Consider the following 26,872-nt stretch of genomic DNA (forward strand, 5'->3'; position numbering starts at 1 on the left):
TTGCTTATTCTTAGTCAAGCATATTGTATGCATTTTTTAGGAGTTAATCACAGAAAATAGAAGTTGCAGTATTTTTAAAAATACTGCTTTTCTGTGAACAAATGACCTGCACCTAAATGAACACATGATACAAATTTTTTTCTATTTTATTTAATTTTAATCAGTCCTGTGTGAAACTTATTTTTGCCATGAATTATGAATAATTCATGGATTCTGTGCATGTATACAAGATAATTAGGCTATTACATTGAAAACATTTCTAATAAGGGTCTGAAAGCACATAACTAGAAGCTGGAGGTTTCAAACTCAGGTTTGACTAAGTAGAGGGTACGCTCTAATTTCTAGCAGAAGAGAAGAAAGATAATTACTTGGGATTTACCAGGCTTGAAGATATAATTCTAGGTGGAATATTATGCTGTGCTTGACTATATTTCTAACATTGTCCCTGTGTGTGCAATTGTAGTAATTTCTTTGTACCTTCTGCCAAAATTGACTTGTTATGAAGATGGGAATTTCTAATTTAGGCCACAGTATAAGTTATGACTGGAAACACCACTGTCATATCATTCTTATATTAATCAAAACTTCTGGAGATGCAAACTGAAGTGCTCTGAGCTCAAAAAATTAAATAGTTTTTGCGATTTTATATGTGATATACTCACAACTCAGCTGAAAAGACTTGAAGGTTTACCTCTTGTTCAAAATAGGGCTTGGCATTGCTTCACTGATTTAATGGTGGGTTTTTTTGGGTTTTTTTTCTTTTTTTTTGTTTTTTTTTTTTTCCCTTTCTTTTCTGGTCAAGAAGACTAGCTGGTTTTGCTTCTCTCTTAATAAAGTCTTCTGCTTGAATTTGGACGAGTGCAGACATGCCTTTAGAGATTTGAGCGATTTTGAAAGACTCAAACTCTGGAGTTCAATGTACTGCTGTTAGCTGCTCCCTGTCTCTGGGGGTGACAAGGGAGAAGATAACTCAGAAAGTAAAAGTAGGTTTTTAGTGCTGATCACCATCTTCCTGCTGTAGTGGGTCCATTCTCAGGCTTTAGCTTGGTGAGCTTTGCTTATATTGATGGGTGCAAGTGCAGTCAGGCCTGGGAGGGGATTGCAGTGTCTGGTTGGAAGGAATGCTGCTGTGGTAAATGGAAGAGGTGTGCTTTTAAATAAGTGTTTTCCAATAGCTGTCATCTGTATTTGCTTTAACCTCTTAGAATACCTTCTATTTTCTGTTGCTGACCAGGTATGGAAGTGATGGTGAGTAATAAGCAAATGTAGGTGATGGAGGAGAAGAGCGGGTTTTGAGAAGCCAGAGTGCGAGGGGAGGTTGTGGTGCACCTGACAGCTGCAGCTGGCAGGTGATTTTTCATATTTATACTAAATTCTGGAACTGAAACTGAGATTGAGGGAGAAGTTTGAAAATGAAGAGTCTTCATTAATTCACGAGTAAGGTTCCTTCATTAGGTTTTCTGTTATGGGCTCAAGAGTGTGGCACTGGGATTCCAGTTATACTGGGGCTAGCCTCAAGCTTAGACCTAAGCTTAGTTACTGATTTGAAAAAGAGGATTACTGCTGATTTGTGAGGAGGAACTGTTTTACTGTTGATCTCTGAACAAAACATGGATTTGAAGTAAAATGGCAGGAAAGATAAAATGTGGAGCTGGTACCAGTTAGCATTAGTTCTGCCTTTATTTTCCTGGTGAGGTCTCCAGCCAGATATAGTGATAGTTTTTTTCATTTTAAACATGCTCAGTTAGTAGGACTACAGCCATATTAAACCTTTGCGTCAATTAAAAAAAAATTATCTTCTGAAACAATGAATACACTTGGAAAAATCCCAAATAATCCTTGAGAGTGTTGTTTATAAAAGTTTAAAGGTACTTCCTCTCCTTCACACTAACATGAAATGCTTCATTGCAGTTTGTGCCCTAGGTTAGCAGCAATCGGAACCTTGAATTCAAAGGGAATTGCAGATCTGTTTTATTTAACCTTATAAAATAAGCATGATTATAGTAGTTGAATTTATATAGTGATTGTTCTTGAAGTTTCAGAAAAGCATTAGGCATGTTTAGAAAAGAGTGACTATGTACTTAAATCAGTGCCACTAGAAGGAATTGAAATTACACTCCTTCAAAAAAGACTGAGCAATTTGGAAAAGTAATAGCTAAATATTATTGCTACAAATAGTTCCCTGGAGATGAAAATAACGCCTGCTTTGGTTAAAGTATCTTGAAAAGTACTTAAGAGATAAATTAACAGGATACCATGATTATTTCCACATTGCTTTTGCAGATGCTTACTGGAAAGTAGTTTTCCTTGGAGGGTTTGGCCTGGAGGTACCTGCTTCTGTGTCCAGGAGTGTGCTAACCACAGATACTGTTCCACGAGTGTCCTTAGAGGCAAGGTGGTGGAGTGGGGGAGTGTGGGGGTCCTGGCCTCATGTCAGCCTACTTAGGCAGTGTAGAAAGCTCTGTGCTTGAGCTAGAATGTGCACACAGGAGAGGAGGACAAAGATGGGGAATATAGTCTTGGGAACAGTTTTACAGAGCACAGGGGAAACTCCTAAACCTTTCACTATTAGCAGGGTTTTCCTATAGTGCAAATCAGTAGAAATGCTCCGTATATTTATTTTGGTGTTGATTTGTAGGTGTTTTCCAGCATATGTTATTTTGCCACTTTATTTGTATCATTTACCAGATTGGTGCAGTAGCCACAGGTGACATGTTGCTCCTCCTCTAAAGCAGAGAGGGAATCGTTGTGCAGGCAGCAGGCAGTGCCCAAGCACCCTGTGTGCTGCAGTGCAGGGTGTGGGGGATCTCCTCCCACATGCACCCCACTTACAGCAACTGTAAAGGGCTGTAAAGGGCTGTAAGGCTCGTGGGTACCCCTGTGCTTGACTAACAGGGTGTAAAGCACCAGGGATGCTAAAGCTCTAAATCCAATCAAAAACATGCAATATCATAGCTGACCTAAATTGAGATTAATGTTTCTGTGATTCACGTAACTTGTGCATTCCTTCCACATGGTTCAGCAAAGATGTTTATATTGCAAAGTCCTGCCCACCAACTCTAGAAGTTCCCCAAGGAATAATACAGCCATGAGGACAGAGAGTGGGATTTAGTATTTTGTCTTAACATTATACTTAGTGTGCTAGAAATGTGTGGCAGTGGCTGTAATAATGATTTTGCAGCTCTCTGTATATTAATCATTGTTAAGAGTTCACATGCTACATGATTGGGGCAACTGTGCCAATTTGGGAACATATATCAGAAGTGATTGTTTCTATCTTTCATGGTACTTGAGATTAATGGCTCCCAAATGAAAATCTTATTTCAAGTACATTTCTGAAATAAATTAGGGTCTTCCTTTTAAGCTGGATGTCACTTGGGTAGATGACTCTACCCTTTTAAATTTTTTCTTGAAACATTTTACCAGACTCACTTTTTTTTTTTTTTTTGTTAATGTCTATGAGGAGTAACACGTGTTGGTCTACAACATACAGGTCTGTATGTACAGACATATATGTGGTTGGTTATTCCAGTAAAACCCATTATTCTGGTCTCAATCTGGTAGTGTATTTGAGGAGATGTTGTGATGGCTGGAAAAAACAACTAACTTATTAAATCCAAGTAATGCTGCAATGATGGGTGGAGGTAAATAAACTCTTGGAAGAAACAGAAAGCACTTTTTCATCAGGTTCACTTACGGTTCAATTGTCAGGCTGTAATCCTAGCATGTTCTGCATTTCTTCAGCATTGTTGCCCAAATGCTAAATCCCTACATACAAGATTGTGCACCATTATAAACAGTACCTTTTCCTGCATATTCATGAGCTATGGATTTGATTACTGTAATTTGTATCTGTCATCTGAAGCTAATGCTAATAATCAAAAATTGCAATCAAGAAACCGTTTTATTGCATTATTTGTTGCATTTAGATGCAGATTATAAAGTAAGCGCTGTGTTACAGTAAAATAAGCTGAAAAGGGCACATTTATCTTTCTTTACTTGTGGATTTACTGCAGTTGGAGTTTGTGGCAGTGCTTCAGTAGACGTCTTAGATTTTCTTTACATGGGATTGAAACAAATCCTATGTAAAAGCTTTATTTTGCAGTTTGGGCAGGACAGTCTTATTTGGTGTTCCCAGCATGGCCATAATGGAGTTTAGAGATGCAGTATCATATTTAACTTCTTTCCCTTAGCAAAGAGAACATAGTTACTCACAGTGTAAAGTATCAGTAGTCATGGTGAAAAGTGTGTTAGTTTTTCATAGCCAAATGTAAAGCTTTAGTCTTCATTTAATGATAATCAGATTTGGTGGCCACATGCGTTATAGTGGCAGCAGAAAGTAAGTTTTCCTTTTTTGTGGGTGCCTGACTTGGTGCTGGTATCAGAGTCCAGGTGCTGACCTGGTCCTGCCCTTTGGTGGTGGCACCTCCTAGTGGTTACAAGGCTGTGTGCTGTAAAGAAATGTCATCATGTCATGAGTTTTGACAGTGAGCAATGTTTTCAGTGCAATATTTTGGAACAGGCTGCCAGGAGACATGTGAAATGTAGCCAGAACCCCAGGACCTGGGGATGTTGATCAGCAGCTGGGCTGACCATGAGCCAGTGTGTGTGCCCGGGTGGCCAAGAAGGCCAGTGACATCCTGGCCTGTGTCAGCAAGAGTGATACCATGGCTAGCAGGACCAGGGCGGTGATTGTCCCCTGTGCTGGGCACTGGTGAGTGCAGGACACCTTGCCTGTGTCCTGCTTTGGGCCCCTCACTGCAAGAAAGACCCTGAGGGGCTGGAGCATGTCCAGAGAAAGGGAACAGAGCTGGTGAAGGGACTGGAGCTCAAGTCCTAGGAGGAACAGCTGAGGGTTATTTAACCTGCAGAAAAGGAGGCTCAGTAGAGACCTTATTGTTCTCTACAACTCCTTAAAGGAGGTGGTAGCAAAGTGGGGGGCCTGTCTTTTCTCCCAGGTGGGATGAGAAGCAATGTCCTCAAATTGCACCAGGGAAGCTTTAAATTGAATCTTAGGAAAGGTTTCTTTACAGAAAGTTATCAAGCATGAAAAGAGGCTGCCCAGAGGAGTGATTGAGTCAGCATCCCTGGAAGTATTTAAAAGGCATGTAGATGTATCACTTAGGGACGTGGTTTTGTGGTCAACTTGGCAGTAGTGGGTTAACAGTTGAACCTGATGATCTCAGGGTGTTTTTGCAACCTAAGCAGTTGTGTGATTCTGTGCATGGTCCTGCACTAGAGAAGGGGTCTCATGCAGTGCCACAGGCTGGGGCTGGGGACAGTGAGTGGGCAGGAGCCAGCCCTGCACAGTGGTAGCAGCCAGAGTCAGCAGGGCATACCCAGGAGGCAAAGGAAGAGATCATCCCCCCTCTGCTCAGCATGGTCCCTGTCCGATTCTGGGATGTCATCAGGTCCCTTCCAATGTGAATTATTCCTTGACATGAAGCTGTTGGGGCATATAGAGATTCTATTCTATTTAATGGGTAATGAAAGTATGCAGTACACAGGAAAGTTAGTTTAAAGCAATTAGTGATATGATTTCTTGTGCATTGGTATAGATTGCTTCTATCTAAAGTGGATGAGTTAAAAATTCCAGGCTTTCATGTTGCATGGGGGATAATGTATTAATGGGAAGAACTTGCATATCCTTGTAGGGTAAGAAAAGAGGAAGTTTGCTGCTACAGTAGACCTTGGACTACTTTCCTTACAGATGAGAAAATTACCACTTCATTTCAGAAAAGCAAGGATTTCATATATATATTCAAAAGTTACTGTGAAGTGGCTAACAGCCAAATTTACCATTTCTAATACAAACCTTTTGGCACTTGAAGGAAGCTTAAGTAGTTCCTTGATGCTTTTTTTTGTACCCAAGTATTAATGAAGCACAACTCAAAATGTAGTAGTGTTCCAATCATATTAGTTTGATTTAATGGGTTTTACTAGTCATTTAATTACTGATGTGGATGACTATTTGGCTCATTTTTTTGGCTATCAGACTTCTGTACTGAGAACTGACACTGATAGCGTAATGTGATTAATTTTTTAGTAAATTGTTATTGAAACTGGACATACAGGATGTATTCAAAGCCAAATATTACTCTTTTTTTTTTTTTTTTTTTTTTTTGCTTTTATGAAGCATTTCTAACATTTCAGTGTGTTAGGAAGAGTGATATTTGCCATATGTTCAGATTTTGTCTTGGATGGATTTCTGGTAAGCTAAAGCACTTTCAGCAAGGCTGGGAAAGCATTGATGAGTGCAAAAGTGGAACAAGATGCTTCAGTGATCAGGCTTGTATGTTTCTCTCTTTTTCATAACTGGTTCATATCAAATCAGTGTGCATCCCCTGGTTGAAGACATTATGTATAATCTGTTGTGTTTGAAAAAAGTCGAATCCTACACCAAACCCTCTCATTACAGCCTGAAGTGTAACCTTTCTGAATGTGTATTCCTCTTTCTCAGTAAAACAGAATAGCAAGAAATTAGCTTTAGTGTGGTGCATCTTTGGAACAAAGAGCAGTTTTAAAGGTTAAGGATTAAAAAGATGAAAGGGATAAGGCTTATTTTCTGCTGTACAGTAGCCAGCTATTTTCTGTTGTAGATTGTAGCCCTTTTTTTCTTAACTTTGTGGGATACAGGGCAAGTGTACGTGAATGTGCTCTAAACTTCATGTGAGGGGAGTGATTGCAGGTAGAGTGAGGTCAGAAATGGAAAAGATAACTGTCCCTTCAACTCATCACCTGGTAACTTAAGAGTTGCTACACGTATCAGTTGCTTTCTGAACCTTACTGGGCTGCTTTCATTAATGTTAAGTATTTCTGTGGCTTGTGCCCTCGCTGAGGCAGTGAATGCACTTATGTTGTACCAGTATTGCCAACCATCCGTGCTGCAGCATCAATGTACTTTAGAGAGCACAGTCGGCTTTGGATCTGATTCTTCCCCTGCTGCTTCTGTGTGTTGTGCAGCAGATCTTTGTGCCTGAAATTCAAGGAGACAGATGATGGGATGGAGATGCAATTTAAACCCAGGGACTTGTTCTTGCTGGCTTCTCAGGCTGTGGAACGTAACTGGAAGCCAGCTGACGTTGCAAGCCTCCATGGCTGTCTTTTGGCACCTGTCTGCTTGTTTGGATGGTTTCTGCCTGCAGCACAGAGCTAGACAGGGAAATGAATGAATTCACTGGCAAATTTTCAGATATATTAGTTTTTTATTAACCATGGTTTCCTTTCAGACAGTGTTAACACGCCCAAGTGCCATATGCTGCTGAACAGACAAGTCCAGTACACACCCCAGCTTGGTGATTTAGTTGGTTTTTATCTGTGTGTATTCTTGCCACAAAGAATCTGTTCTCAAAAAACTCATTCCAGTGAAGATAGCCACATACATGGCCTTATAATCTTGAATTCCAGATGGTTTGAAGCAGAAACGAATAATATATACTTATTTTTCCCTTTATCTCTTCATTTATAATTGAGAAGTTATATTTACATACTTGGATATGCTTCTTCTCTGTCCTTTGTCCTGGTGACGAGTCTGTTTGCATTTGAGAGTTACATTAAAATACTTGTGCACAACTGTCCAGCTGATAGTGGTTTTTAAAAATCATATAAGGATCTTTGTTAAAGCAAAAAGCTATAAATTATATCTAAATACAAATAACTTCAGTTGGCAATGGAGAGCCTCTGGGAGCTCAGCTTGGCAAAGCCAGTCCATTTCCTGAGAGTGTTGTGTGGTAAAAAATACACTTCCTATTTGGGCAAGAACAGATCAGAAAATATAGGAGTGTGGGGAGAAAAATACCTGTCTTTCTTGATTTCCTAGTGTGTTAAAAATTGTAATGGCAACTGGTCTGCACGCAGCTGAAGGCAAGCACAGTTGGGAAACGTGGGCAAAGTTAAGACATACAAAGACCTCTTGGGGAGAGCTTTGTGTCCTCTCTCAGTAGTGTTCTCTGCATGGGCTTCAAACAGCACACAAGAAATTACACACACACGCTCCTCTGCCATCCCAGCTCCAAGTATATAATTGTAGCCAGGCAGATTATTGTCATTTTTCTGATGCTTCAGGACATCCTGCTGGTGACAGGTGAGATTAAATCGCAGTAGCGGGCACAATTAGTAAACACTAAGCATTGTTCATCAGGCTTTTAAGAGCCTGATTTTCTGCTTTCTGTTAAATAGATTGCTACCTCTCAGAGGTTTGTGGTGCTGTCTTCTTGTAAGATAGGGACAAAGTATTTTAAAGAATGATCTTATATATTGTTACTTTTAATGTCAACTATTTCAATATATTTTTTGAAAGGGTACATTTGTGAAAACCAGGACACCTATTTAGATGTAAAGGAATAAGAAATCTTCCTATGCCATTAATAAGAACACATTGCTGTTTCCATTTTAATTTCTAGATATTGTTTTCCACATATGGTCCTTGTTTCCATTATGCGGGAACATGAAATTGTTAGCTGCAGAACACTGAATGATACTACTTAAACTAATGGTTTTCTCAGTTTTTCCTTTGTGCATTTTAGATGTCATTTTATGTAATAAACAGAATGTGAATGGCTGCATTCTTGCTGCCTTTGTAATGTGCTCTTGCTTCCAGTCTTAGTGCTGATGTTCACTTAGCAAATATTTAACTTCCATTGCTGAGGATTAGAAAATGTGGTGCTCATGAGCTTAAATTATGAGTACCTTTATAATCATCGTCAAGTTGAAGAGTTAAATGGGTGTAGACAGGAAACAGGAGATCTGACTTGCTTAGACTTGAGCTGAGTGATGCAATATTTAAATGAAGAAATTATAAATCAGGTTTAGCGTTACTTCTATCCTTGTATTCAATGAACTGAACTTGCTGGTTCTTCTGCATGAACTAGTGACAAAGGCATCTACACAGCTTTTTCAAAATAATTGTACTTTGCTAACTTACACATTGGTGGAGCAGTGAAGCTAATGAGTTCTCTATCACCACTTGTTTTTCTGTCTAAATGCATTGCAGATTTGGAGAGTGCAGTACCCTTTTACACAATCATAGCAGTGAAAGAATATAAATGTAGCTGTGTTTTATTGACAAAATATGAAAATCTGATTCTCCTATACAAATTCAGATTTTGAAACAACAGCATCATGTCTGACGAAATGGTAATTCTGAAGCAGGTTTCTTGAAAAACTTGTGGGAGATGTAAAAAATTGTTTTGTAGTTTTTTTCCTTTTTTCTTTTTTTTACAGAAACTTGACTTTTATAAACTTGATTTACTTAGCATTTTCATTTTTTCTGTTTAATAACTCGAAGACATTTTCCTTTTGACTTGTGTAAGCACCCTGTTGCAGGTGCCCTGCACAGATCGCTGTGGGTAAGTGCTGGTGGCCGTCCCTCGTTTTTGACATCTCACTTGAGAGCTCTGCACTGCCACCCAGAGAGGGTGATCCCAAAGGTGTTCAGGTGTCCTGAAGGAGTGACTGGACCACTTTGCCCCACAGACAAAGTTATGTCAACTCCAGTAAGCTCTGGAAATAGCCAATTTCCACTTTAGGAGCTGGTCTAAGCCAAAACAGTGTATTTGACTGCTTCAGAAAATGTTTCAGCACCGTACTACTGCTATTGCGTATGGAATTGTGGATATCTGTTTACTGGCTGAGATTGAGAAATGCAACTTGACCAAGCCATGAATACAGATGCACTTGTAACATCCATGTAGGAGTACTTAAATTCCAGTCTGCATCAACTCTGGTTCAGTTTCTTTCGTATTTAGCAGACAGTGCATACGAGCTGACTCTAGTACAACATTATGTTCATTTTAAACAGATCACAGAATAGGAATTTAAATGTGAACGTTTATGCAGTTTGGTTTTTTTCATGTTGTTTGGTTGAATAATACATAGAAATAATTGCTAAAACTTGGCTGTGGATTTTCATAACTTGGTAAAATCACTAGTTTCAATGTTTTTTCTTTTTTTTTTTGGTTTCTTCCCCCCCACCCCCCCAAGTATGGTGTAACTAATCTCTGTACAATGTGAGTACTCACTTCCCTCCTAGACCTCTCTTCCCTCCCAATACTCCCCCACCAAATCCTTGATTTATGCAAAACCTGTAATAGAGCAAAAGGGCCTCAAGAGAAGACTGTTCTGATGTTTGGAGAGGGCTTTAATGAAAAGTTGCATTGTTATTTCATATTTACTTACCAAATCCCGCCAGAGTAAATTCTTGCCAAACTAGTTTTATATATTTCTTGTCTGGTCTTGCTCGCGTATTGTTTTGTATCAGGACCTTGTCTGACAGGAAAAGCGACCAGAGCAGTTCAAGCTGTGGCAGTACTAACAGGTGATGCAGTAAAAATGAAGTCTATCTAAAACTTCTTATGCAATATTGGGAAACTTTTAAAGGAAGTAATTAGTAGAAGCAGCTTATGTATCAAAGCTATTTTTAAGTAGATTGTGCATGCTGAAATAGCACAATAGTTATTTAGAAATGGGTGTTTCTGCTATTGATTCTGTAATTGTGAATGTTTTTTTTACATTTGCCTTGGAGGTAGGAAACAGTTGAGGTAGGAAGCAAAAAAAAAACCAAGGATACATGGATACATGGATATTGAAGTTGTAGTTTCAGCTTGGGTGCTGTTTGTTTTGATGGATGTAGTTAGGTCACTGAGCCAGTATTGCAGTTAACCTGTTTTTAATGTTTCCATTCTTTGGTAAGAAGATTAATTGTTGCAAAGAAAAATGGTGAGTGGGGTGATGTATGAGGGGTCAGCCTCTCTTAAAGCCCAAACGAAGTTTTCCATCTGTGATTTTGCAGTGAAGAGTGGTTTATGGTTCAATTCTATCTTAGCAGAGGAAACCTGAGTCAAGTCCTTCAGGAGTGCAAGGTGCTTCACAGCTTGTCTGATTGTGTCTTCTAACTCTTGGTCTTTGAAAATGTGTTTCAGTATTTGGTGTAGATATGAGAGGCAGAGGAGACTTTTTTAATGGGCTGGAGGATGAGGAAATATCTTTTTTCCTTTTAATCTGAGAGGAGAGTTTGCAAAGACTTCCCTTGGAACATGTTTGTTAAGAAATGTTGAGAGATTTCTGGTGTACACAGGTGACTTTGTCCAGCTGTGTCTGTGTTAGTGGAGTATTCAAACTTACAAGTTTATCATAGTGTTTGCATTATGTACCTTTTTTACAGAGCAGATTTGTGTATTAACTAGCTATGTAGGCACCTCTGTATGCATGACAGTGTGTATAATGTAATGCCATTTTTAATTATTCCCAAATCTTTACTTTTAAAAAATGTATGCTAAGTTATCTCCTGTAATATGCTACAATAGAAAGTCTATTTAGAGAAAACCCACATACTAGAAATCCAGTTAATTGTATAAGTGCTTGCTTAGAAGAAATGGAAGGTAATGATATTTAATACTTAGAGAAATCAGAGAAAAAAATCTGTAATTTAATTTTTGAAATGACTAGCCTAATGACTATAAAATGTAATTCTGAAATCTGATCATCTGATGATGATGACTTGCAGCAGTATGTAAGGAAGATGTACTTACACAAACAATGAAGAAAGTTTCATAGTACCAAATATCTCAAAATTATTTGACTTATGCATATATATCATATGCAAATACATAGAGATCTAGGATATCAAAGCCAAGATGAATACCTGTTTATGTTTCTTTGTGCAGCATGTTCTGTCAGGATTTAAATATGTATATGGATTTAGAGGAATTCTGGTAGTCCCATTTCTTACCCTGTTCTATCTTTGAGAAATCAAAATATTTTCAAGCCTTTTAGGGTGGAGCTTATTTATTTATTTATGACTTCTGTTTTTAGTGTGGGTGGGTTTTGTTCAGTACAAGTTTGGCTTTGGCGTGATGTTTTTATTATTTTTGTTTGTTCGTTTTGTCACTTCTAGACACCATACCTAAAAAGGCTCATGCTAATTGCTATTTTTAGGAAGTCAGGAACTTTACGAGTTGATGCAATTTTGATGGTGCTCCCGGCGGAAACTTTGTGCAGCCATGCCTTCTCAGAGAAATGCAAGGGAGCTCTTTCACTGTGAGACACTGAACAGCAGCCCGGGGCGTTGGGGGGTGTATTTGAGAAGCAGGATTATGTAGCATGATCAGGCCAGGTGTTTACAGGGCAACTTTCCCCCATTAGGAAACAAATCCTTTAAGAATAGCATGTCAAGTACAAACCAGCACTTGGGTCATATGCTGGAGACACTTTGTGGACACAACCTCACTCCCTCTGCTTCCTTTGCTATCAAAAATAGTAATAAAGATTATAAAGCCAGTCTTCCCAATTACTGCTAGACACCTGTATAAACACAAAGCTACACACACATATTTGTACGCATATATGTGTGTGTATATGTATCTGTGTGTATATATAATTTTTTTGTTTCATATGCGGAAAGTGTTCTTAGTATAAGTTTTAGGTATTCCATTTGCCACCTCTAGCAAAGGCCATGTAGAAAGCTTTTTGATGGTGTTTAAGTGTTGGTTTGTGCCTTTTATAGCTGTTCTGTAAAACCCTCACACCTTTTACAGCTGCATGTAACCTTTTGTGCCTGTTGACCACTGTCTGGTATACTTTATTTTGAGGACTGTATTTTCCTTTTATGGAAGGAATATGTGGAGTATGATGTACAGTAACATTTGGAATATGTCAAAGTCCTATGTGTCAGTGATGGGATTGTGACTCATTCAGGTCTGATAGAAGAGGGAAGACTATATATCTAGTCTGAGACAATTTAAGAAAAGAACTTGGGCTTTACATCTCAATTTACATTTATTTACAGAAATATGACCTAAATAGATGTTTGATGTCAAGAATTTGTAGGACTGTGGTGTTGACTATATGGTGGAATAACGTTTTCCCATTGGCATGCAATAATCTAATACTATTTTCTTCTTCTTTTGTCTAGGATCCAAACTACTGGATACAAGTCCATCGACTGGAGCACGGGGATGGTGGGATCTTGGATCTGGATGACATTCTTTGTGATGTAGCTGATGACAAAGACCGTGTAAGTACACATGGCTACAAGAGCAGCATGGCACAAACTGCACATCAGCACATCAGTGGTGTGTGTTTCCTGCACATGTCCCAAAGTGGGAGCCAACACAGAGATTTTAGGCATTTTTTATGTAGTTTGCCTGACAGATGTGAGAAATTGATTACTGTCAGCCTTTTTCTTTTAATTGAAATAATGGGTTTTCCATCCTTTCTGGTTCTTTAACCAGTTCAAATAGGAAAAGGAGGCTGCAAGGACGAAAATACCTCAAACAGTGGAAAATTAATGTGAAAAAAAAAAAAAAAGCATATGTAAGTTGATGTTGTAGCTTTGTGTTACCAGTTGAATATGTGCCAAAAACCATGCTGGTTTTAAACTGTTGAGTGTTGGTTTTTTAATTCAAAAATCGTTTTTGGAGGAATTGCTAGTTACACAGAACTTGAGACAATAATTATACACTACTGAGCCTTGAGTGCTTTTATTCTTTTTTAAGTAGAGATTTAGATCACAGTCAACTCAGAGGCCTTTTGTTTATTGGCTGTTTGTTTGAAGTTATAGATACAAGTACATGTGGGTAAGAAACTGTGGCAAACTGTAAAGTCATGTAAATATTTGACTTTTCTCTGGAAAGCTGAAGCTCTTGAAAGCATCTGAGCCTTATACAGACTTCAGTCTGGAAACATGTTTCAGGAACACATTCCTTCACAGACAGTATCCTTAATTGCCTCTGTTGGAACAGGCACTGTCAAGGATCCTGAAAACTGGCCAAATGATGACTCTTAGGATAATTTTTCCGAAATAGATACTTTGCCTGTAGTCATTTCTTGTGACAAAATTTAATTGACATGGTTATTTCAACCAGGACTTTACAAGGAAAAATTATGTGAGGAGTCTTGGGACATGAAGACTCCTCACTGTCTGAAATGTTGGGATTACTCAAGCTGTATAGAGTAACAGTGCTGAGTTTTCAGGAATTTCTTCTGTAAAAATAGTGCCCGGATAAGATTTCATGAAAAGCTAATTAAAGCCTCTAGTTGGTTATCTCATATTGAAGTTCAGCTGTGTGATTAGTTTAGCTTTTGCTTACAGGCCTCAGGGAGGCCAGTGCAAGTTGTCACTAAATATAAATATTTTTATATATATATACACACATAAAGACTTACTTGAAAAATGCGCTTCTTAGCTACTCATGTGCTCTTCCCCTGATAAGTTTGAATTCTGGTGACTTTAAGACCTTATTCTTTGGCTGTTACCTTGCCTTACTGTCTTCAAGTGGGGTAATTCCTTACAGTGAAACTCTGTGGGTGTTTTTATGTGCATGACTAATAGCTGAAAAACTCTGACTGCAATTGAAGCAAACAAAGTCATTATTACAATATTTTTTTTGTGTATAGATGGACAAGATACTTAGCAATTAGTAGTATTTACCACTGCATTCACCAAGCTCATCTCTACTGATGGCACGTATGTGTTAAATTTCCTTTTTTTAAAGAACCTTGCAGCATTGATTTGGAAGGTGCAATATAAACATGCACTGTGCTGTACTGGTTTATATCCTTGAATTAGTCATTCTCACTTGACCTTCACGTTTGGATCTTTTCAAGTATTTTGCTCACTAGTCATCGGTTTTTAGTTTCCTGTAGTGTGTTTTACAGCTGACCTTCCTGGTTCCCTTTAGTTTTGGGTTGTTACTTTGCCTCCATAGCAAGTGTATCAACTGGTTTTGTGTTGCTAGATCCTAATACATATCTCATTATATGTGAGCTTTGGAATATATCTCCAGTTAGGGATATTTTGTATCTTATCTGTACACTTAAGCATACCTTGTAAAAAAGCATTTAAACAGATGGTGTCTAAACATGTAATTAAATGATTACTGAAGTCTGTAGGATTAACTATGCTTAAAATCAAACATTTTCCTCTATCTCTCTTTTTTAAAATTGGGACAAGAAATGTCTAGGATATTGGAAACTTGTTTTAGTTAAGTAAAAACTACTTTAGTTAAGTAAAACTTAATGTTTTAGTGTTCATTTTTACAAGGAACTTACTTACATTCTTGAAGAGTTGTTATGTTACTTGGTACCTGAAATCTGTATTTTTTAAATCAGTTTGTTTTGACCATGGTTCTTTAGACTTAAGGATCAGTGATAAATGTGATTTTTGTCTTTGATGGTGCTTTTATGTCTTACTGCTATAATTGTGCAGTGTCACATCAGCACAATACAGAATTCAGAGCAGCTCAGGACCACTTGTCCTCTTGATGGATTTACTGCTCTGTATAGTCAACTGCCGTAGTAAAATAAAACACTTAAGTGATGTGAAGAATATATTTACTCCTGTTCCACTGTCTCCATGGAGAAAATGTTCTGTCCTATAACAAATACAAAGACCCTTAGAGCAGCTGTTCTGAATGGAATGAGAGAAATATCTTTGATGGCATCCTTCACATTAAAATGCAGCATGATAGGGTGACTTTATTTAGCTTCTTCTGTCCCTATATTCTGTTATTCTGTTGTCACTTGCTAAAACAGAATGGATGAGTAAGGGCTAGCAAGTTGCTTTCTGGAATAATTTGTGATGCTCAGTAATGTTCCTCCTGAAAAAAAAAAAAAAAAAGAAAAAGTAGTAAAACATGAAACAAACTACATGGAAAAACGGATTTTGCTAAGCTGTTTGTTCCTTTGTTCCTTTCTGAAACAGCTTTACTTAAGCCCTTTAACATAGTTCATTGAGAAAGGGCATAAAACACTCTAACTTAGCCAGCATAAGATATGGACATTTATATTACACATTTCACTGCATGTGAAGTTGCTTAATACAATAATGGTAATAACCTTATAATCAAAAAAATTAAGAATGCTCATTTGAGTAACATTTTTTTAGAAAACTTTTAATAATTTATTGAAATGTAACATTTTCCAGATTTTACTATGGAAATATGGATAGTTTTCAGTGGAAACATATCAGTGTTTTATACAGTTATATATCTCTATGCATTCATGAATACAAATGGGCAGACTTGTTACTGTTTTTGAAAAATATTTGCCTACACAAAACAAGATCCTATTTTTAGCTAGCATTTAGTCATCTGTGTAACCTATTTTCATTTTTAAAAAAATACAGGTTTCTTGTGCATTTAGTGATTAGACCAATATTTTAAAGCTAGGTTACTAACCTGCTTTGTTCAGATTTCTCTAATTTGCAAAAGTAGCCCTCTGTATGAAGACTCTCAAAAAACATATGTCATCTTGGTAAGTTTCCAACTTGATGATAGCATACTTGATGACCTCAGATCAGTTTTTAGTAGGCAGACGTTCTCAGAAGCAAAAAAAAAAAAAAAAAAAAACAAAAACCCAACTGCAGAAAAAACCCAGACCCCAACCATTCTTACCTGTGTTTTCTTCTGCTAGATCGAGGCACGTAGACACTTTGGTAATTCTCACACTTTGGGTGTAATATGGAAGTGCTTATTCTGAGATATTCTGAGATCTCATAGACCCTTGTTTGTTCATGAAAAAATATTGAGAAAACTGTGGTGTAATCTCATTTAAAAAGAAAAGCAACCAACGAACCCAAAGTATGTGTATGACTATAACTTGCTCCAATTTGAATTCTCAGTGAAACAGTAATTTATATTTTAAACAACTTGAAAAAAGTTTTGTTTGCAATTATATGTTATTTTTTTATGAATAGAAATTCTCAGACTGTTGCTCAGTGGAAAGCTTTAAAGAGCAAGATGTTTATGTTTGGTGTAGCTCTAGTGGTGAAAAATCAGAGTTTTTTCTTCCCGAGAGAACAAGGATCTGCCATTAACAGCCACTGGTTGTGGTGATCAGCTGAGCAAATAGGGCTACTTTGAATCAATGTAGGTATGAACCTAATGTCAATTATTCCTAAGTTTATTTGCTCCAATATACTTATTTTTTGCCAAATTAGTTTGGGATTAACAACATGTAAATCCTAAAGGCCTTGGCATTTTATGAATTCCATTATCACTGATAAATTCAACACTGGTTCTTAAAAATAACCACAGTAATTTGGTATATACTTAGATTTACAGCCTAGCTTTATTTCTCTAAACTAAGGCAGACATGGGCATTCTTTGCTTGACTTAACATTTTCAAATATTCAGTCGGCTCTTCACCCTGCATAATTCATGCTTCTGCCCACTGAGTGCAGCAATAAAAACCAGAGGAATATGGTTTGGTCTTGTCTGCAGTGAAGTCTCGAGCTTCCCACAGTGTTTGTGTGTGTGGTGCTCTATCTGGGCCAGGTCACTGGAAGTTCAAGGTGATGTTGGTACTTAGTGCTGCTTAGACAAACTTTGAACCTCCCAGAGAGACACAGAAGTTGCTGCTTTGAGCGGAACACTTCTGGTGAGAATGGGATGGAGATTAATTTCATGGATTTGTCCTGAAGTGGAATTTGTAAACATTCATGAGCAAGAGTTAACTGTGTTAAGTAAGCAAACTGCAGCTGAAATTCAGTGAAATCAATTGTGCTTCATTTTTATCTGCTTTTAAGAGACCTACAGAGATTCTATGAATATTATTATGAAGTTAGTGTCTGCTTTCTTGAAGTGTGAACACTTCTAGTGGGAAAAAGTCATTGAGCAGCTTCTTCACATAATGTGAAGGCATATTAGCACTTTCTCCCAGTGTAGTGGAAAGGAAATGAACTTTTGGGTTTTGTGTTAAAACAGATGGTCAATTCTAAATAATACTGTTGTTTTGTTTACTTCCTCTTGGAAAGCTCTGTTGAGTTAGAGAGGCATGTGATACACAAAATGTGGTTTGGAAAGGATGACTGTATTTTGTTTGTACCAAATGTTAACTGGAAGGCTACACAGAAATAAGGCTATTTTGAGCAAATGCATTATAATGTTAAGGTCAAAGGCTAGCTAGGGACTGAAGGGCTGTGATTACAGGGTCCTGCTGCTATTGATTCTTGCTGTCTCACTCTTATTTTTTGGGCCAGTTATGCAAGACCCCATTTTTGTAGTAAATTCAGGGTAGGCCAGTAACAGCAGGGTGCTGTTAGAAAGAATGAGATTCTGGTAACCCTGTGCCTGTTCATTCACTCAAAAGTCTAAAAAAGCTTTTGAAGTCAATGAAACCTGTGCAGATAAAGTTGTCGTATCTTTAGATTTCTATCATTACATAATCAGAATATTCAAAGTAGTGTTGTTTATTCTAAAGTTTGGGTGTCTCTGCCTCATTTAAGCAAACTTGCAGTGGAATTTACATGTGATTTCTCTTTGATCCTTCAAGTTAAGAATTTAACCCTAAAAGCATAAGTAGAGAATAACAACTTTTTGTGCTTCTTGTTTCTGCCATTAAAAGATTTAAGATCCTGGAGTGAATGAAGAGGCATCTTTTCCAGGGCCCATGCAGCAAATCTGGCAGCAAAACCTTAAAATGCCCAAAACCAATTACTCAGAAATATGATTCACAGTATTTACCATATTATGATTGGTATACCCTTTTTCCCCTCAAAACCTTTCTATCAAATTAATTTCCAACTATTGCTATGATTATCTTCTGCCACACTGTGCAGCTTCTCTCTTCTTGTTCTGTATATTCATTCCCAGTATCCCAGGAAAACAGATGACCTTGAAACAATTTGTTGTTACTCACAAGTGACTTGGCAAAACACATTTTGAGCATAAGGCATTCCTTTCTTGTAACAGCTTAAAATAACTGCTTGAGCCACCAAGCTTGGGAAAGTATTGATACTGGGAAAGAAACCCATCATATAACAACCCCATGATTATTTTCTGTTAAAAAAATTTCAGTTTTTGAACAATGGGCTCTTGATGTCATCTATTGTTTGGCAGTGATTTTTATTTTAATTACGCTTTTAGAGATTGACATTTTGTATTAATGAAATTCTGAAAAATCTGTAAAAACAGAATGTGTCCATTTAAACCAGTTGTTTTTGCATTAACACTATTGATTCAATGCTGGGATGGCCACATGATGATTTTTTGGTCTGTCTTTCTGATGAATCTAAAGAAGAAAACAAAGTATTCACACAGCCTTTATTCCCAGCTGCTATTTAATGAAAACATATTTGAAAATAACATACTCAAAATATAAATACTATCTTCAGTCAAAGAATGGAATTTAAATGCTTGCAGTGTTTCTAATAGGGAACTAAGTTTTAATTTCACAGTGTTTGTGGATGAGACAAATAATCATATGTCCATGGAAGTGAGGAAACAAATGTCATAATACATGGATATTGGAACATGCATTTTTCAGTCCCTCAGAGATACTAGATGTAACTAAATGTTGTCTCCTAACTGTAGTTCTTAGTTTTTCACCTCTTTCAGCACTGTTCTTCAAATTGCTAATCTCATCATCACTTAGTTTTTTCTAGCTATGTGGTGACAGCATTTCCATTCATGATTTGCTGTGTATTTTGAGATAAATTGAAATATTGCAATTCCTTTCCTGTAATGCTGAAACAGTGGTATTGATGCACTAAGAACTCCCACATAGGAGAGGACTGATATTTGTAAATCCATAAATCAGTTTCCATGGAGATCTGAAGAGCTGCAGGTAAATCTGACATCTGAAAATTGAATATTTTGGTAAAAACTGTTCTCTGAGGAATTGTTTTCTGAGTAAGCCCATGCATGAATATGATATACTGGGGAAGATTGTGACAGTACTGTCAAGAAAGTAATACCTCCCAGTATTATGCCTGTATTCTCAGCAGAAAGACAAACCTGAGCAACAGTGACTGGGTTAGTACAGTCAAAAAACCACACAGACTTGGCATGGAATAAGAGGAAGGGTTTTATAGATGTGTAACTGGTTAGAAGATGGAAAATAGAGCATGTATTGTTCAATATATTTGCAATTGTTCTGAAAGAAGAGAAGGGAGATTTGAATACTGGAGTGACATATTTCATTATTGTGTGTGAAACCACACATGGATGGTGAATGCTGGTCATGAAAAACTGCAGAAGCATCCAGGGAGGAGACAAGAACATGCTGGATGTAATATTTTGGCAAAGGTGATGTGCTTTTGGAGAGAGACTGCTTTAACTGAATACACAAACTAATGAGTTCTGAGCTAGCTCTTACGTTTGGGACAATGTTTCTGATTTTGCAGTAGACCTCTGGACACAGTGGCTTACATGCAAGGTACATAACCAGATCTCAGAAGGCTTCCAGCAGTTTGCCCTGTCTCTGCCTCTCCCCAGTATTTTCATCCTGGTCCTACTGCTTAGCTCATGGGGGCTCTGGAAGATTTGTTCACTCAAGGGACAGAAGACTCTTCCTTGCAAAACTAACTGAGTATTTCTCTGCTATTTCATGAATATTGTAAGTTTACCAAAGGACTTCTCAAGCTGAGGAGGAAAGTGAGAGGATTTTGTGGCTGGGAATGGTTGAGGTATGTATGAAGGAAGAAGAGGAAGAATGGGAACATGACTGGGCTGACACCTTGCTTTTCAGTGGTGGCCGTGGAGCTGCTGGAGTGGTCTCAGTGGTGCAGCAAGGGGTGGTTGGATCTCTGTGCTCTGTGTGCTGGTGGTGAGCCCTCTGCTTCTTCCAGCACCAAACCAAGCAACCAAATACGGTTTTGTAGAAATTGCAAAGAGCACAGAGCAAATGCCAACACTGACTCCAGGTACAGATTAGCGTCCTCCACCAGCAATGTCTAAATGGACCAGGATCTCAGCCTTGAAAAGACGTAAGAAGCAAACCTTAGACGGCTGTAGAATCAGAGGTGGTGTTGAGAAGTGGTTCTTTGTTTTTTTTTAATGCAATGAAACTGTCATAATAGTAGCTGTCTGCAAAAGGTTTTCCAGCTTTCCTTGACCTTAATTTTCATCAAAATACCTGTGATGGTTATCAAATGTCATAGATACTTCACAAAGTTTTGGAGGATATGTTTTTTATTGAGATGTCATTTGCAAGCACATAATACTGAATTCTCTGCTTATTTTAACTCTTCAAAAAGGTGATGCTTGTAAATAATGGAAACTGGTAATTTAAGTAGGATTTCAGTTTGTGACAGAAAGTTTCTTCAATCTAAACTTTGAAAACCACAGACTGTGTTGAAATGGTGGTGGTCTCAGTGTCAAATATTAGCAACACTGAAGGTCAGTATGTGGCAATAGATAAGGACTACTACAGTATTGTAAACACATCACAATTAAGAGAGACTTTGTACTAAAAATATTTAATAATGGATTTTTCCTATATCTTGTAATAATTACAGATTCACTGGTTAGGTATAGTTGTAGATAATATAAAGCTGTGCTTTATAATCCTTCACAGTATAAATCTCCACAAAAATGTGCAGTGACTGTAGAATTAGGCCATTATGGCTAATAAATGCTTAATATTCTGATAGCTTTTGGTTAATTTTAGCAATATCACTGTGTCCTAGAGGTATATTATTCATCCTACAACAAAGGAAGAAGTTGCAGGAAGGGTTGGTTATGGGGATTCATACTCTCTTATTCCATGATATCAGCAAGTCTTAAAAGAAACGCTGTTCCAACTTCACAGATATTTCCTAATAGAGGTAGTGATACTCATACACCAGAGGACTGACCCATATTAGAGCTTAATTATAATAATGGATAATCCTGCAACTATAAATTATTCATATTTGTTTTGTACGCAAAGTAGCATAATGAATAAAATAAGGAAAAGTTTCTGGAAAATACCCTGGTCAATGCTCAAGTTTGTCAAAAGCTAGTTTTCCTCCTTGTCTTTCAACATGGATTAAATGATTTGTAGAGCTTGGCCCTTTGGATGTGTTTTGTTTAATGGAAATCAGTAGCAATAACTCTTGGAGCTCTACACCCTTGTAGAGTTCCTTGACTAATACCTTATGCAAGAGAAACATTCCTACCTAAACACAGTCCTGGTACAAAAGTTGCAATCTCAGCTGATATGATTCCCACACTGTCACTAGGATGAGACTTCATTGCCCTCTTATCCATTGATACCAACAGGTCTTAAGAGACTGCTGTAACTCCATGGTTATTTCCAAGGAAGGACAGTAAGCTTCAGAGTCAGCTACTTTATTTTTCAGTTGACTTAGAAGTTGAAGTATCTCCTAGGTTTGTGATGTGAATAGTCTTACTGACAAGGAGAGAATAAGGGAGTATTTAAATTAGATTAAAATAGGGCCCCTAATGCATTTAATGGACAAGTTACTTCATGCTGAAGGTTTCTTCAGAAAGGTCCTTGGATCCAAAGAGAGGAAAATAATGCTGTCTTTTTTTGGGGAACTTTCACCAGCCTGACTTTTCAGTTGACTTCCCAGCAGTAGCTCAGAGAGGAAGGAGTTAAGAAGATGCTTTGAACCCGAAGTCTTCTGCTTCATCCCCACACCCTGTTGGTGTACTTCCACACCCTGTTGGTGTGCAGGGAACTACCTCCCGTTCACCTTTAGCGTGCTCAGCAGGATAGTCACTACATTTTCAGATTAGCATCACTGCTGAAGCCTGTCTGAGTTTAAACAGCAGGAAGGAGTTCTGCCTGCTCCTCAGTGACATCCAGATTGCAGGACCGTCGGCTTCTTTCATTTTTACAACCTGTTGGAAGAACTGAAACTGTTCTTCTGTGGGCTCCATTCCTTGCAGGGTGCTAGATTTACTGTAGGATTGAGGACTGTTTAATACAAGCTTGGTGGGAACTTGATGATACTGAGTTTTTACTTTCTTGGGATGCTGTTTACTTGAAGGTAACCATACTTTGGATGAAATGGCAGACACACCTAAGAGGAAAATTACAAAGAAGTCGTCGTCTTTTTCATATGATCGCCGGAGAGATTCAGTGAAAGTTAGGAGACAGTCCAAGTCTCTTAGCTTTAAGTCTGCTACATTGGGTGCTCAGAAAAGGCAGGCACAGAAAAAGCAGGTTTGTATTTGGATATTCCTCAAAAACATTTCTTGCCTTCTAAATTTTTGTGGATTTGTAAGTCTTGCTGTGTTAGTATGAAGCGGAAAGCAATCTCTGCTGACTTGCAGTCTGTGTTTCTGTGGATATGTTATACATACAAGCTTGTGTGCAAGTAAAGATGGATTTTTTTTTTCTGTAATATTTCTTAAGAGCAGATAGGTTTATGGAGTTAATTTTATACTGAGAAAAGTCTGCATCTTTTCTGCTTTTAAGACATGATTTATAAGTTCTGTTTCATCTCAAGGAATTGCTCCTATAGTGCAATATGTGTCTTGTGAGCTTTGGTAGTGTTTGTTGTGCTGAGAAACATGGTGGATGCTGAAGCTTTTGAAATTATTATTCAGATTACAGCTGTTGCACTGCTCTTCATTGTTATTATTTTTTTTTATGTTGAAATGTACCAGACTGAGAGCTTTAGGGAGTGAAATACCTTACTTATTCCAGAACAGGTAATGCAAGTCAACAGAAGCACCTGTTCTGGTGAGACCAGTTCTTGGGTTAGAGGGCAGTTTAATGCCTTGGCAGTGCTGCTCTGCCATAGTAAAAGACTTTCATACACATACACTTTCATATTTCTTTTTATTTTGTTGCTGGGATCTAATTAATGAAATTTCTCCAAAGAGAAGATGCAGTGTGAACTGTCATAAATGGAAAGTGAGTCAGTTCATGAAATATCTTTGTATACTCATCCCTAAAATTTAATCTGATATGGAAGGAGTACGGGATCACTGACTCTGATTCATCTCTTGCTCTGCAGTTGTGTGTACCTTCTTGAAAAGTTTAAATGAACTTTATAGGGAATTTTTAATTAGCTGTGTACAACCTAAAATGGTTAACACTTTGCAAATAGTGTTTCTTCAAATGTTTTGAAATAGACTAGATTTTCAATAGCACTAAAGTGAATTTCTTGCAAGCAAGTAGTTTTCAGATCCTGACCATTCCAACTGCATCTAAATTTTGAGGGCATATATCCATTCAGATTTAAGAGAATGTAAGTTATTGTGTCTCAAACTTTGGTATGAGATTAAAGTGTAAACTTTGGTATGTGTGTGGGATCATATTTGGTTTTATTGCTATTTCTCTTGTTCTTGGAATATTAAAATGTCTATTTATATAGCAAGAAATTCACTAGTAAAATATTAGACTATTCCAGCTTATCAGGATTCTTTAGTGTTAAATATAGGAAGCTAAAGATGTTTTTCTTAAATTGAAGTTTCAAAAGTTCAAATGAGGAAATATTTGAAGAAATGAGGAAAATCTTCAAAAGTGCTGCAAGCTCTGACAATCCTGCTGCACCCCCACCCATTATTTGATGTGTTGTTTAGAAGTCAGTTTTATGAAAATGTAAAATACTAAATGACATCTGTTAGCATTCAAGTTCATTGAATCTTTTGGGGAACTAGGCAACTCACAATTATTTCAGAATTTCATTTGTGGGTGCAAATCATTGAGTACCCCTGTATTTTGATTTTAACAGACCATAAGGTTCTTGAGTCCACACATCTTTTGGATGTCTGCCATGGTTACTGTGTGACCTCTAGTGGTTAATGAAAAATATACTCAATTACTGAATTCAGGCTGTTACTTGAACAAGTCCTGAATGTGTATTTTTGTTGGTTTAATTATTTGATCTTCTACATTCTATTTTTATTGAAAAGAAAGAAGCATCATCTGCTTTAGCTAAATCCTTTATGGCGTCACTTCCAGAAAAAGTGCTTTGCTAAAAATTCTTATTGATAGGGATGTGTGTCTGAACTCTGTTACTCATAGATGCAGAATTTAGTAGTTTTAAGAGACTTTCACTACTTAGGGGTTACAATATGTTATTGGGTAATACATCTGAAATGAAGCACTCTTAACCAAGATCCATTTTGATAACTTTTGTGTGTTGGAAAGATCTACATAAGGGTTTTTCTGATTCAACATATTTTTTCCCCTTCTAAATGCTCCAGTTAACTGTAAGAAAAGTTAATTTTTCCTGTGAGCTCGGTTTTGTTTCAATCTTCAGATCATTATAATTAAGCGAGACAGAACCATTCTTACCTCCTCCCGGCCCTCCCCCTCTTCCCACAAGGGCAGCCACTTCTGTGTGTATTGGAAATGATGTTGAACACAAAGCACAACTGCATTTGTTACTGCTGAACTTTAAAAATTATGGGTTTGGAGTTACCAGAATCTGATCAGTTTTCAAGCAGCCAGACCTAGCTGTGCTCAGCACAGTGGCACTGGTGGTCACACAGACTCCTTCCAGGCTGGGTTACTGACTGAGCAGAAGTTCAGTTACAGCACCAGGAGAAATGTTACTTAAAAATGATTTTCTTTATTGATTTAGTTTCTTTCTAATTTTTTTTAAAAAACATTTTTATAATAGATGTTTGACATCTGAGAATATTTAAAACTATGATTTGGTCTTTGCTGTTTTAGGAGACAATAGTAGATTACTGCTCACAATATATGTGGTTTTACTTGGGTGGTTTCCTGGAGGAACAATACTCTGCTTCTGCTTATACAGGCAGGCAAGCCAAAATTATTTTTTAAATGTTTTGGTAGATTGATATCAATCAAAGTCTCTCAAAATCACAGTATGTTGCAAAATCTTTTTCTGCCTTCTTGGCATTAGTATCGCTGACCTCCTTTTTTTTTGCAGTTTAATTTCTTATTTTTCTTTTTTGTGGTAAAATTTCATTTTGACCTCCCTGCTAATGAAAACTATTAAATTACTGGTAAAATAGTAATAAGAATCTGAGAACATTTTTAACAAAACATTTTTTACATTTTCTGAATTACAGTGATGTAAGAAAATGTTAAGGCAAATTGCTGCATATCTCTTGCTGTTCTGTGAGTTTTTTGTTAGCTTAGCTAACTTACTGGAAATGGAAAATCATGAAGTGTTCAAACCCAACAATATTAAATGTCCTATCTGATGTAGCAATGAACTTCGTTCAAGATAATCTTCTCATCAAATTATTTATTAGTACAGATCACTTTATTATTCTGTTGTTTTCCCATGGCTTATCTGTTCTGAGGTAGAAAAATCTGATGGTAATTACATTCACTGGCTGCTGATATTGTCATATTGGTTGATCTGGATAGAAATCACATTCCAGAAATATGTAGGCTGGTCTTCTTAGGTGTACAAGTATTATGCAACATAATGTGTGAAATATTTGATAGTTTTAATAGAGGTGGTTGTCTCTTGTTGTGTTTTGAATGAAGAACAAAGTCAGTTGCATGAAGTATAAACTATAAATAAGTAAAAATTTGAGAGCAAAATCCTTATGTGCAGGGGACCATAAAAAATAGATTCAGTTTTATTTTTAGCTGTTTTGTGAGTGCCTTTCAATTCTTATTTCTCTTTGTCATTGACAGCTGACTGATTACTGGGACATGGGCTGGAGCCTCAGTGGATTAATTAAGATCTGAAACTGTTTTCCTCATAACTACTTATGTGTTGCACACAGCATTTTGGAGCCTTGCAAAGTTCCATGCTTATACAGGGCTTGCATAGACTGCTGATTTGTGGTTTATTCACTAATATTCCTATTTTTCTTCCATGGAATGCTACAGAATTGAGACAACAAACTTCTTTTTCCCTTTTCTTTTAAGCGCTATAATTCCTGAACCATGTGGGGTTCACTGCCCGCTATCTCAGACAGAAGGCAATACATACAAAGAGGGTGTTGTTAGAAAATCTTCCAGTCCCTGTGTTTAAATATGACTCAGTTAATAGAAGCGTTCCAGATCCCTTGTTATGAGCATCTGAGAGCAGGCAAAGGCCTATGGGTTACACTTGCTGCTGTCTTATTAGGAAGAAATAATGAGTGGAAGAATGGCACTGGTAAGGTTGGTGATGTGAGGGAAGGGGGTTGCCCAAAAAGGTTATGGTTTTTCACATCAATATGTAGGAGATGTGCCAGGACCAGGACTATTGGTGTGTGGC

The 26,872-nt window shown here is 37.4% G+C and overlaps 1 protein-coding gene across 19 annotated transcripts in view; it reads left to right on the top strand.

Annotated features, from left to right (window-relative positions):
* PARD3 (par-3 family cell polarity regulator) overlaps positions 1 to 26,872 on the top strand; it is a 442,797-nt gene that overhangs the window by 34,702 nt on the left and 381,223 nt on the right. For 17 of the 19 annotated variants that reach the window (XM_030264342.4, XM_030264359.4, XM_072925341.1 and 14 more), the window contains exon 2: positions 12,911 to 13,012. In XM_030264342.4, coding sequence (XP_030120202.3) covers positions 12,911 to 13,012 — 102 coding nt within the window. Of the gene's footprint in view, positions 1 to 12,910; positions 13,013 to 22,393; positions 22,891 to 24,756; positions 26,771 to 26,872 lie in introns of those variants that run through there. The other 2 variants (XM_072925343.1, XM_072925345.1) reach the window with 2 other exon arrangements.

Source organism: Taeniopygia guttata, chromosome 2 (assembly GCF_048771995.1).
Source record: "Taeniopygia guttata chromosome 2, bTaeGut7.mat, whole genome shotgun sequence".
Classification (NCBI taxonomy): Eukaryota; Metazoa; Chordata; class Aves; order Passeriformes; family Estrildidae; genus Taeniopygia; species Taeniopygia guttata.